General features: G+C 35.7%; 1 protein-coding gene across 1 annotated transcript; it reads left to right on the top strand.

Moving 5' to 3' along the window:
* The first annotated feature begins 632 nt into the window (after positions 1–632).
* Positions 633–12,773, top strand: slc6a19b (solute carrier family 6 member 19b). Its single transcript, XM_059567513.1, has 12 exons — positions 633–924; positions 2,725–2,865; positions 3,112–3,249; positions 3,333–3,514; positions 5,128–5,238; positions 5,330–5,442; positions 5,582–5,710; positions 6,143–6,299; positions 10,474–10,678; positions 10,809–10,968; positions 12,163–12,325; positions 12,441–12,773. Exons 1-12 carry the CDS (start codon positions 726–728, stop codon positions 12,690–12,692), a joined length of 1,950 nt encoding a protein of 649 aa, XP_059423496.1. The 5' UTR covers positions 633–725; the 3' UTR covers positions 12,693–12,773.
* Positions 12,774–13,334: the final 561 nt, after the last annotated feature.

Raw genomic sequence — 13,334 nt, 5'->3', positions numbered from 1 at the left:
TGCAAATCGGTAAAAACATTTTGCCATTTCTTTTTCATTTTTCTTTCTTAGCTTTTTTTTTGTTTTTTGTTTTTTTACCAAACTCACCACAATCTTAAGAAACAGAAGTTGTCATCCCTCCTTCATTTCTATATATCTGACTAAGAAAAGACGTGATTTGAAAGTGGCTGATGAACACAGAATGTAAGTGTTTTGATAAAATAATCAGTTATTACACGGGAATTACAGGAAATAGTCACAAAAACATCATCCCTTATCAAGTGAACTGCTTTAAATGACTCAATGAAAACTTGATTATACTGCGCGCTGAATAAATATATTATCTGTCAAGTGACTTTTTTCCTACTCTTTGTGTGCTGATGGGACTGTTAAGGATCTTTGACTTACCTCCAAAGTGCCGTAAAGATCATTATCTTTAGTTATCAACCCCAAGAATGGGTACACAAAGACATGTACATGTAATCAGATTCTCAATCTCTGATAAGACATTAATTATTGCCATGCACAGAGTCTCAGTCACAGCCCTTCTTTTCATATTCAGCTGACAGGCCATTTTCCCCATCTTCAGGACAGTCCGTGACTCACTGGCCTGGTGGGACGATACCAAAGTTTACTACATATACTAACTGCATCCACTCAGACAGTCCTCATCTCCCACAGCTCCCTGCTGTCGACACCATCAGAGACTCCCCTACAGATACCCACCGCAGAGAGCCCAAGAGATCATGAAGCTGCAGCTGCCAAACCCAGGCCTGGAGGACAGGATCCTGAGCCATGATGAACTGGAACGGCTGGAGGTGGAGGAGGCTGGAGATAGACCCAAGTGGGACAACAAAGCCCAGTACATGCTGACCTGTGTGGGATTCTGTGTGGGTTTGGGCAACGTCTGGCGCTTCCCCTACCTGTGCCAGAGCCATGGAGGAGGTGAGTGCTTGCTTGGGCTTCGGAGGGGCTGAATTGTGGTGGATCTGTGTTCGAACCATTGAGAGGCTTTCATTCCTATCAGTTTAGAAATGAGGTGGACCATTATGTCAGATCTACACTCTACAAAAACATCTGTGAAAATAGGGCATTGTATTTTCTATATTCATTTACAGGTGTTTTACTGCATTTTTTTTTTTCTACTGCATTGCGTTGTGTTTTATATTTAACAGAAATGTCTGTAAAATTTATGGATAATGTGGTGCCAGGAATTTTTCTGTCATTTTAACAATTGACAGTGTACATACCAAAAATAATTACATTGTTAAATTAAATGTATAATAACTGGTTTGAATTAAATGTATACTAAATATGAGGTTGCTTTTTAGCTAGATATCTATATCTTATATCTGTCTATATCAGATATTTTCTATCTGTTTTTTTTTTCTTGCTGTTTTTTTCATAAGTGGTATGCAGTAACTTTTCACATATCTTTCTTTATTTTATTTTATCCCTCTGGCAAATCTAATTCAGCATATCAGGCCAAATTAACATTCATTGTCATCATCTCAAATTCAGGTGAATAATTTTTTTTTTTTTTTTAGCTAGTGTACCAAGAGACATCTATGAAAATATGAGACATTTGATGTGTCAAGTAAACAAAGCAAACAGGTCATTTTTTTAAATAAAATATTTTCAGTGCATATTAATTTGTTTAGGAAACAAATTTTCCTTAGCAGAAAATATTTTAAAATATATGTTTTACAGAATACTATTCATATGAACATTAACACAGTTATAAATTTAAATCAGAAACTGTATTTGTTGAGTTAAACAAAGGATTAGAAAACTTCTAATACTTCAATTATGCAATAAAATGAACTAATGAGAATAAGTTTTTTTTCTTTCCAGCTGAATAAATGATTCATTAATCACTTATTTATATAAAAATTATTATATAAATTTATATTACTTCTATTATTAACTTCAACAATGCAATTATTTAAAACAGCAAAAAATTTACACCTTGTAAAAGTTTACAAGAGCTTTCAAAATACTAAAATACTCTTGCTTTAATCTATTATGGTTTTACAGTAGAAAGAAAAACTATAGTGACTATGTAGCTATATTCATTAATATGGTTATAGACTTTGATTACTATGGTATCAATTTGTGTAAGGGATTTTCTTTTATGAGATGCTATCAAAAAGCTTTGGCTCTTAAAGCCTCATATTAATTTTCACAGGTTTCATGTATGCAACTTTTTTACCACTGACCTCAGCCCAAGGTTAACTAGACAGCGTGGCAAGATCACGTCAAGTGAGAACTCCTTAAGGGTCACAGCATGCCAGCCAACCATTAACTCAACTGTTGCAAAAAATGGCTGACAATGGCATCTGTTCCAGAAATGACTTTGCTCCTTTTAAGTAGCCAAAAAAAAAAAAAAAAAAACACACCTAATGGATTTTTACATGTAAATTAATTTACAGCTGAGTAACTGTATATTGTTAATATAGCCTATTATTTTATACAATGTATTAAAGGCATAGTTCGACAATTCTGTCATGAATTACTCCCCTATAGATGTTCCAGACCTGTATGAATTTCTTTCTTCTGTTCAACATAAAAGAAGATATTTGTCCCCATTGACTTCAATAGTATGAAAAAAATGTATTTGTTGTTGTATTTATAGAATATATTTGAGATTATGACACATCTGTGGTGCAAAACACAAACCACATGATGTGACAAGTATCAGTGACATTGTACATGCTAATGAAAATCATATTTCTTTTCTTTCAGGGGCCTTCATGATTCCTTTCCTAATCTTGCTGGTTTTTGAGGGAATCCCTCTTCTCCATCTGGAGTTTGCCATCGGTCAGCGGCTAAGGAAAGGAAGTGTTGGGGTGTGGAGAACTATTAACCCCTACATGCTTGGAGTTGGTGAGCTCAGTATTAAATATCGTATTAAATATAGAACAAATAATAGAAATTGTAGGCAAAGAGATGGGGTTAGTGTTTTATTTTTTATGATTATTATTTTATATTTTGAAAGAAATTTCTTTTTAGTAATAAATTGAGTAAAGACATTTCTAATTTTAATGGATGAATGAACGAATGATAGATTTGTAAGTAATGTGTCCATGTTGAGTATGTGATCTAAGCAGGTTACTTCCTGTTCTGTTGCAGGTATTGCATCTATGTGTGTGTCGTTTCTGGTCAGTCTGTACTATAACACCATCATAGCCTGGGTCATGTGGTACTTCTTTAACTCCTTCCAGGAGCCTCTGCCTTGGAGCCAGTGTCCCATCAATGCCAACAGGACAGGTACAGTATATGTGCACTGTGAGGAGGAACTCAATTCTGAATGTGCTTTTAAAAATGCTACCATGGACATTGATTATGGGCAGGACTGGTTTCGGAGTGTGAGAGGAGCTCACCTGTGGACTATTTCTGGTATCGTGAGACTCTGAACACCTCAGCAGCTATAGATGAGACGGGAGGTCTGCAGTGGTGGATGATCCTCTGTCTGATCTCGGCCTGGGGAGTGCTGTACGTCTGCTGCATCCGCGGAATAGAGACAACTGGAAAGGTAGAGCTGCTCTAATAACAGCACTGATGGAAAACAAGAATATTTTAGAATCTGAAACAGATTTACAGTTTATTTAGTGTGTGTGTGTACAGTATGTATACTGTATACTGTGTAAAAGTCTCAGACCACTAGTATTTTCACCAAAAAAAAAAAGGTTTTAAATCAGTTATTTCTATTTTTTGCTGTAGTGTGTCAGTAGTAAATATCAGTTTACATTTCCAAACATTATTTTTGCCCATAATTGTAATAATCAAGTGAGATTTTTGTTTGCACGAGGAGTCTGACAGCCTTTGCAGGATTCTTGAAGCATTGTGGAGACATATATATATGTATGTATGCATATATGTATGTATATATATATATATATATATATATATATATATATATATATATATATATATATATATATATATGTATGTATGTATGCATATATGTATTTATATATATATATATATATATATATATATATATATATATATTCATTTATTTATTCATAACAATATAAGGAAATATACTGTAAAATAAAATGCAATATATGAATAATACATTTCCATATATGCAAAAGTATTGCTTATGTTTTACACACACACACACACACACACACACACACACACACACATATACACATACATAAGTTACTATACATAAGGAAATTGTCCATACATACATATATATATATATATATATATATATATATATATATATATATATATATATATATATATATGGACAATTTGGTCTTTTCTTAAAGGCACGGGTTCCCCAGTACAACAGGCTGGACAACCATTCAAGGGACGTGGATAAACTCTTCTTTTTAATTAAAGAAAAACATGGTTTTTATTACCAAATGATCAATATACTCAAATTTAACAAAATTTTATTGTTAAACAAAATATTTAAATGTTATTATTTGACTACAGTGTATTCTACACTCATTCAAATTTTATGAGCAGTGCATGGGACATAGCAAAATAACATGCATCCACTAACACAAATAACACTACATAATAACACTAATAATAATTTCTATAATTTCTATTAAACAATTTCTATAAATAATTACAATTAAAATCAAAATAATCAAACTAAAAGTCTTAGAAAAAAAATGGGAATGTGAAATTAAATTATTGAAATATTAAGTTAAAATCTCAAGGGGTATTTCAAATAAATATTTTACATCTAAGGAGTTCAACTAACGAAAATGTTGGGAAGCCCTTTGCCTATCTGTTATCATTAATGGTCAAGTAAGACTTTACTCAATACAGTTGTCAAAGGTTATACCTTTTTATATCATGAGAATGCTATAAATGAATGTTGAAATAAAGAATAAAGATTGCAGTGATGTACTGTAAGGAGATATGCTTGTAAAAATGTTCAGCACAGAACAGCTTTACAGCTTTACAGCTCTTGTGAACAATTAAGCAGACAGTTTTGCTTTAACTGTTGCAATAAAAAGGATTATAATTCCAGAATGTCAAAGTGTTTATTGCTAAATCAAGAGCCACAAAACATAACGTTTGAACTCACTGTACCATACATAAAGTATCAGTCATCAGATATGATATTCAATCTCACATTAAGGTTGGTTTTTCTCTCCTCTTTTCTCTTTAAAGGCTGTTTACGTGACGTCTACATTGCCATATGTAGTTCTTACAATCTTCCTGATCAGAGGACTGACTCTGAAAGGATCCTTTGATGGCATTAAGTTCCTCTTCACTCCAGATGTGAGAGTCAAAATCAAACAAGTTCAACTTTCATAAGTTATAATACACATAGTGCTCTTCATGAAATGCTAAACTGTGTATCTGTTTGCAGCTAAACGAGTTAGCAAACCCAACCACATGGTTAGATGCAGGTGCACAAGTGTTTTATTCTTTTTCTCTGGCTTTTGGAGGTCTCATCTCCTTCTCTAGCTACAATTCTGTGCAGTAAGTTCATGGTTTAAGTGTTTTTGTGTATTGAGGCTGCTTTTACACATATATACATATACACACATTTAATATACACAACGTTTAATGCAGACACCTCAGTGATTAAGAGATTAATTATTCTTTCTCTTTCCATCAGCAATAATTGTGAGCAAGATGCAGTAATCATCTCCATTATTAACGCCTTTACCTCAATCTACGCTGCCACTGTCATCTACAGCATCATTGGTTTCAGAGCTACAGAGAGATTTGATGACTGTTTGAGTGGGTGAGTGTTTCTGTCACAACAATATCATCTGACCTTCTGTTTTGGGAAAAAGTGATTCATGACAATTCCACAGATAAGTATGAAGACATTCACTTGATTGACTCAGCTGTTGATATTTTGAAAACCCTTTTTCATCAAAAGACTGTATTGATGTATTATGTTACCACATTTACTGCAAAAGTTAACTATGCACAATATTTTTACAGTATTTGTTCATCTTGAGTAATGTTATTTCTACATAAACTAATATTTTACATTTAACATGTTATTTTTTTCATGATATAATTTCTTAAACATTTATAAAATATAAATTAACCAATTGTAATACAAATTATTTATGTTTGATACCTAACACATTAACTATTCTTAAAATATTACAATAGTGTTATTTAAACTCCATTCTGAAGCACTTATCTTAACTTTGTCCTGCAGGAACATCTTGACTCTTCTGAATACATTTGATCTGCCAGAAGGAAATATCACTGAGAGAAACTATCAAGAGGTTCTCCACAGCCTTAATAGTACAAACCCTGATATCATCAGCAGCCTCAATCTTAAGACCTGTGATCTAAACAGCTTCCTCAGTGAGGTACAGTATACAAATGGTTGATACCACCTTTATATTCCAACAAGTTCCTCCATGACCAACCTATACTGGTGTAAATATTTACGTCTCTAAAAATGAAATTATTTTGTTCTTTCTGGGGATAAAATGTGGAATTATAGCCATTTGTATTAAAAATTTTTAAATTCAACATTAACATTAAATAAACAAACTACTATATAGTTTTATATATATATATATATTGTTTACTATTATTATTAATAGTGAATAAGAAATAAAGTTACAGCATTACTTAAGTTAAAGTTTAGGCATATGCTCCGTAAGATTTTTACATGGTATGACTAAAAATAGTTACATTTTGAAATTTAATTTTTACTGTTTTCTATCTGAATATATTTTAAAATTTAATTTATTCATTTTCAGCAGCTACAGCTACAAAAGAACAGAATTTATATATATTTATATATATATATATTTATATATATATATATTATATATATACTTATAAGTGTTTATTTATTTATTTTTACAAGTTTACAAGTATTTTTACTATTTCTACAAGTGTCACTTCCCTGATGATAAAAAAAGCATATGCTGGTTAGGTATGTTTTGAAGCATGGTAGTTGGTTAGCTGGTTTAAGCTGGTCTTTAGTTGGTCATGAGCTGGTTTAAGCTTGTCCTGAGCAACTAGCCAGCAACTAGGATCAATTTAAACCAGTTCTTTACCAACTAAGGCCAGCTTAAACCAGCTCAAACCAGCTAGCATGCTTCAAAACATATCAGGTTACTTGCATAAACCCATGTTCTCTAAGCAGTGAATGAAATGCTGCGTAGCTTTATACAATGGGAACACCTCTCAGGTGTGACGATTATCTGAAGGCGGTATAGAATTACGGCAAATGGTGCGAGATACCACCCCTACTTCATACGTAATTGACATAGACCTGTGCCATCTTACCCCTCAGATTTTCGAAGAAGCAGGATGATAGCATGAGAGCACATGGGTTGTGTAAGTAACCCAAGACGTTCTCTTTCATAGGTTCACTTTACGCTGCGTAGCTTTACGCAATGGTAACGATATACTACACACGCCAAGCTACCACAATGTCAGGTCTGGCCCATTACAGACCAGAACACTAAAACACAGCTGACTCAAACAGAAGAACCTGGGAGCCAGGAACTGTGTTCACATCAGAGTATGTAAGTGGAGTGAAGTGTCAATAATTTCCCCTCAGCACTTCAATCACTTCAATCACTCCGCTCCAGGTTCACCACTTCTTGGTCCCGCTCCAATCCATGCTCACTTATCTCAGAAACACCTCTTCACCTTCACCCTTCACTCCACGGCTAAAGTATTTCAGTATGCTTGAAATATCACAGTTTTGTTCATAACATATAAAAAAATGTAAATAACAGGAGAGTTTAAAAGTGGCTTATTGGAACACTAGTGTGCAAAATCTTTTCCTTCCACATGACAAGCTAATAACATGGTTGTCAGCATTTAAAGGTATAGTTGCGGTGCAAATTTTGTTTGTGATGAAAATAACAGTACGTTTTCATCAGTTATTTTACCTATGGATCGATCCATTTCCTACAGATTTCTGCTCATTCGAAATCGGATACAGATGAAGTAGTACTGTAAGATTCAATTTTTTTTTAGTGTATTATTGAGAAAGCGATTGCATGTTGTAATACTTGTTTAAATCATGCTTTCAGCTGAAAATATTTAGTATCTAGAAGAACAAACAAATTCCTTGAGAACTATAACTTCTTGTTCATGTCCATTGTTGTCATCATAGCCTTCACATTATTTCTGATTTGAGTAATCCATCTCTATCAAGCTAGCTAAATATGTTTAACTTGTGAATTCTTGCTTTATATGCAGTCATATGAGGGGCCATTGGCAAGAATTGCACTTGTGATGGAGCGGTTGGTGGAGCTATTTTGGAGCGAGTGAAAACCAATACGCTCCGAAAAATCCACTCCAGTCAAAACCACACTGCTCCATTCCACACTCCGCTCCACTCACATAATCTGGTTCACATCAAGGCTATAGAACCTCACAAAAATATGGGGAGAGGACCAACCTGCCTCCATACAAATATCTTCCAGGGGAACCCCTCTAAACAAAGCTTAGGAGGAAGCCACCCCTGGTGGAATGAGCCCTGGTGTCTAGAGGTGAAGGCACCAGCAACACTCCAGCAACTGTATGGATTGGTCCACATACATCTTCAGGGCCCTGACAGGTCAGAGCGGATGAAGATAACCATCCTCACACAAAGAGGAGGGAGAGAAAGCCTGCAACACTACCACCTGTGAACGAATGCCTTGACCAGACCAGGAGTATACTGAATGTAGGGCTCACTGAAGCTCAAAAGGAGGCTCCAGCAACCGCTTCAGGACAACAGAAAAGGGAAACTAGCCTCAACGTAGACTCTCAGGGTGGTAGAGGTTGCTCCAACCGAAAACTTTTCTTGCAGAACTCCAGCACTGAACCAACTGGGCAGCTGACTGGGTCCACAGCATGAGCCAAGTATCAGAATTCAAAAACCCTCCATTTGGAGGAAAAAAGCTCCTAGTGGAAAGGACCCTGGCACTATTAATAGTCTCAGGGACTCCATCCGAGAGATCAAGGGCTAGGGGCAACCTCAGATCGGCCATAACCACAACTTTCATATCTCTGGACGTGGGTGCCAAATTCTGCCTTGGGAGCTGACTCAATAGGTCTTTCCTGATTGGAATCTCCCACGAATCACATTCCAGAAGGGGGAACAACTCAGAGTACCATGTCTGGGAAGGCTAGAACAGGGCTACAAGGAGAAGGCAGACTCTGCACGTCTCTAACCTGTACAAGACCACTGGAATGAGCTTGACTGAAGGGAAGTGTATAGTTTCATGTCCGGCCAGGGGTGCGCTAGTGCATCTGTCCCCAGAGACGTAGGGTGAGAAAGAGAGAACCGAAGGGGGACTGAGTTCACTTCTGAGATGCAAAGAGATCCACCTCTGCCACACTGGATTGTTCCCAAATCTGTGCAACCGTCCGGTGGTTCAGCATCCATTCCCCCAACTTGAATTCCTATCTCGATAAAAAGTCTCCCACTAAGTTCAGCAAGTGGGACTTGATGCTTTCAACTCGAGCAGGAGCCAGATGGGCCTGCATTAAGATTGAGTCCAGACAGACCCCCAAATATGTGGTCTGCTGAGCTAGAGTGAGCACGCTCTTCTGGCCATCCATCCAGAAGGTGGAGAAGGAAAGAGTCCCTGTGACGAATCACCTGTTTCTTGGAGCTTGCTAGAATGAGCCAGTTGTCCAGGTAGTTAAGATTTCGGACCCGCTGGAGCCTGAGTGGGGCCAAGCAGCATACATACACTTGGTGAACATCCTTGGGGCCAGTGCTAGCCCGAAGGGAAGAACCTTGTATTGGTAAGCCTTTTCCCCAAAGGCAAACATGAAGAACTGCGTGTGCTTCTGAACGACATGAATGTGGAAGTAGGCATCCTTCAAGTCAACAGTGATGAACCAGTCCTCCTCTTGGACTTGGGGGAATAATGCAGTAGAGGGAATAATGCAGTCTGTGTAGATCTAGAATAGGATGCAGGCCCCCATTCCTCTTGAGGACTAGAAAGCACCACCTGAAGAAGATTTACTTACCGTGGTGGTCATCATCACTCATGTTGAGACAAGAGCATGGTGGCTGGCACCAACGAAAGTACATTCCACTCACCACTCTGTTAATAATATTCCACAGATGCGGACGCTGAAGTGGAAAGAATATAAAACTAAAACGACAGTGAAAAATTGTCCAGAAAAAATGCGAGAAGTTAACACTTCTGAAGAGAGGAAAATCTGAGGGGTAAGATGGCATGTATGCAGGTCTGTGTCATTTGCATATGACGTAGGGGTGGTATCTCGTGCCATCAGCCAATTCATTGGCATGATTCCATATGGGCTTCAGAAGATCGTCACACCTGGGAGGTGTTCATATTGTGTAAAGCTACACAGCATTGAGTAAACCTTTGAAAGAGAACATACCTAACCAGCATATGCTGTTTTTTTTCAACAGGTTTTTTATCAATTGAATGCATATTTTTTTAATAAATGTAATATTTCATTTCTTTATTTTAAAAGTAATAATCCCAAATATTTTAATACAGCATAAAGGAACAGAAATAATCCAGTAACTTCAAACTTTCACAGGGTGTAGAAGGAACAGGCTTGGCCTTTATTGTGTTCACTGAGGCAATTACCAAGATGCCACTGTCTCCACTGTGGTCTGTTCTGTTCTTCATCATGCTCTTCTGTCTTGGCCTGTCCTCCATGTTTGGCAACATTGAGGGTGTTCTAGTTCCCCTGCAGGACCTGAAGGTCTTTCCCAAAAGCTGGCCCAAAGAGGTCATTTCAGGTATATATAGTAGACATACTTTGTGACCATCATAATACGAAGAATTTATTGCAGATTTTACATACCTCCATCTAAGTGATAATATGGTTTCAGAAGTAGTTTAAATTTCTCCCTTCATTGTTCAAAACAGGGGTAACGTGCTTGGTGTGCTGCCTGGTTGGGTTGATATTTGTGCAGGGCTCAGGGAACTATTGGCTAGCCCTGTTTGACAGCTTTGCCGGATCGATTCCTCTCCTCATCATTGCTTTCTGTGAGATGATTGGAGTTGTGTATGTTTATGGAATAGACAGGTAGGTTGGAGCCTAAGTTTAGCAGGTAAATTATATTTAAAAGAAAATAAAAATTTACTGAAAATTTACTAACTTCAGGCAATCCAAGATATAGATGAATTTGTTTCTTCAACAAAACAGATTTGGAGACATGCTCACCAATGGATCCTCTGCAGTGAATGGGTGCCGTCAGAATGAGAGCCCAAATATCTGATAAAAGCATTATAATAGGGTCTTCACAAGACATTAATTGATGAACTGGAGTCATGTGGATTACTTGTGGATTATTGTGATGTTCTTGGCAGCTGTTTGGACTGTTGTTCATATTATACATTCATCTTCTCATATTATATTTAAGCCATCTTCAAGAAACGGCTAAAAACACATCTGTTCCATCTTTACTTGACCCTCTAATACTAGCATTCTCTATTCTATTTCTATTCTCTCTACACGCACTCTTTACAATACCACTTGCACACATACAATACCACTTTAACACTTGCACTTTTTACAATACTTGCTTTCTTTTATTTTAAAAATAGAGCCTCTAACACTAGTATTCTCTATTCTTTGTCTGTTCTATGTACTTGTTTTCTTTTTATTTAAAAAACGATCCTCTAAAACTAACATTCTCAATTATTTTTCTATTCTTTCAACCTTTTAGTAAAAAAGACGCCCTCAAACACTAATGTTCTCTATTATTTTTCTATCTACTTGTTTTCATTTTATTTAATATATATATAAAATAAAAATAAGAACTTGCTACGTGTACTGTGTTAGGCTAACCGAGACTTGTAAGTCGCTTTGGATAAAAGCGTCTGCTAAATGCCTAAATGTAAATGTTATTCAGACAGCACCCATTCACTGCAGAGGGTCCATTAGTGAACAAGTGATGTAATGCTAAACCAAATGCTTTCCAAATCTGTTCTGATGGACAAAAAAAAAAAAAAATGTTTTCCTACATATCGGATGGGCTGAGTATACATTTTCAGCAGATTTTCATTTTTGGGTTAACTCTTACAAAACAATATGATTAGAATTGGTTATAGGACATAGATGAGTTACATCTTAGTAATGCCCTTAGAACAGTTTAACCACGTATCAGCAGTTCATGGATGTTTTCACGGTGACTAGACAATGCATTTATGACTTTATTGTTCAGATAAAGCTCACCGAAATCAGCCAAAAGTGATGTTATCTTCTGTTTATGAACAGGTTCAATGAAGACCTGATATTCATGATTGGACATAAGCCTAACATTTTTTGGCAAGCCACATGGAGAGTCATTAGTCCCCTCATCATGTTAGCCATCTTCATCTTTTACTTCTCCACCATTGTCACCAAGGAAATCTTCTACATCGCCTGGGATCCAGAATCGGTGATTTACAAGTTTAATCAATTGTTTAACATAAACTGATTATTGTTACAAAAAAAAAATAATAATTTGGAAAGCATTCATTTGGAATTTATTAAATGATCTTTTTCTCATATAGGAAAGCTTTCCAACTCTAGAGAAGAAGCCATATCCATCATGGATCTATGTAATAATCTTTCTCCTGGCTGGGATCCCTAGTTTGTCTGTACCCGGCACTGCTGTTTTCAGAGCCATACGAGAATACTGCTGCAAGAAACATTCCAGTGCCCCAGTTCAAGAAATTGATTCTGTATCGTATAAAGTTTATATAGAGGATGTAGACCTGAAGTCACAAAAGTCACAGAAATCTGACCAAAAATTCTACACATGAGGTCCAATTCAAAGTTCAGTAGTTTTATACATTCATAGATTATAAAAATGCCTTTTCCAAAACTGATAGAATAATGAATTTTTGGGGGTTTTTTTGCCATTGACCCTTAAAAATATTTTGTCCAAATATTTGTCCAAAATGTCACTAGAACGTTCAAAAATAATAATAAAAATAATAATAATAATTAAATTGCTCATTATATAAAAAAAATATGTAATTAAAAAGATATGCAAAATTATCATTTTGTGCCATATTTATTAGTTGACTTTTTTTTATATATAGATATTTATTTTTTCTAACAAATAATGGCAAATAATTTAAACTTTCGACTATATAGAAACTTTTTTTTGACTCATTTGATTTGACCCAATCATCTTTTTTTTTGGCCCCAATACAACTGTTTCACTGATTTTGAGAGGAATATAAGGCCATGTTTCTTGCAAGTGCAATAAATATTTATCTGTAATAAAAAATAAATGCATTTGTCTCATTGCATAATGTTCTCATAATGTGATTATTATTCATACTTTTTGGATTCAGCCATTAGGACAGTACTGTACATTTCTTTTCATTGATATTAAATGAAATCCTGCAAACATCAGGCTCTGAGACACCATTAAAGTGCCTGAGGTTGTTATTAAG

This window comes from Carassius carassius, chromosome 15, assembly GCF_963082965.1.
Source record: "Carassius carassius chromosome 15, fCarCar2.1, whole genome shotgun sequence".
Lineage (NCBI taxonomy): Eukaryota > Metazoa > Chordata > Actinopteri > Cypriniformes > Cyprinidae > Carassius > Carassius carassius.
Note: the sequence above shows the minus strand (reverse complement) of the source record. Positions and strands in the feature narration are given on the sequence as shown.

Coding starts and splice junctions, on each gene's coding strand:
- slc6a19b (XM_059567513.1), top strand. CDS start 726: ATGAAGCTGCAGCTGCCAAACCCAGGCCTGGAGGACAGGATCCTGAGC. Junction 5,443..5,581: donor TCTAGCTACAATTCTGTGCA/GTAAGTTCATGG, acceptor TCTTTCCATCAG/CAATAATTGTGAGCAAGATG. Junction 10,969..12,162: donor TATGTTTATGGAATAGACAG/GTAGGTTGGAGC, acceptor GTTTATGAACAG/GTTCAATGAAGACCTGATAT.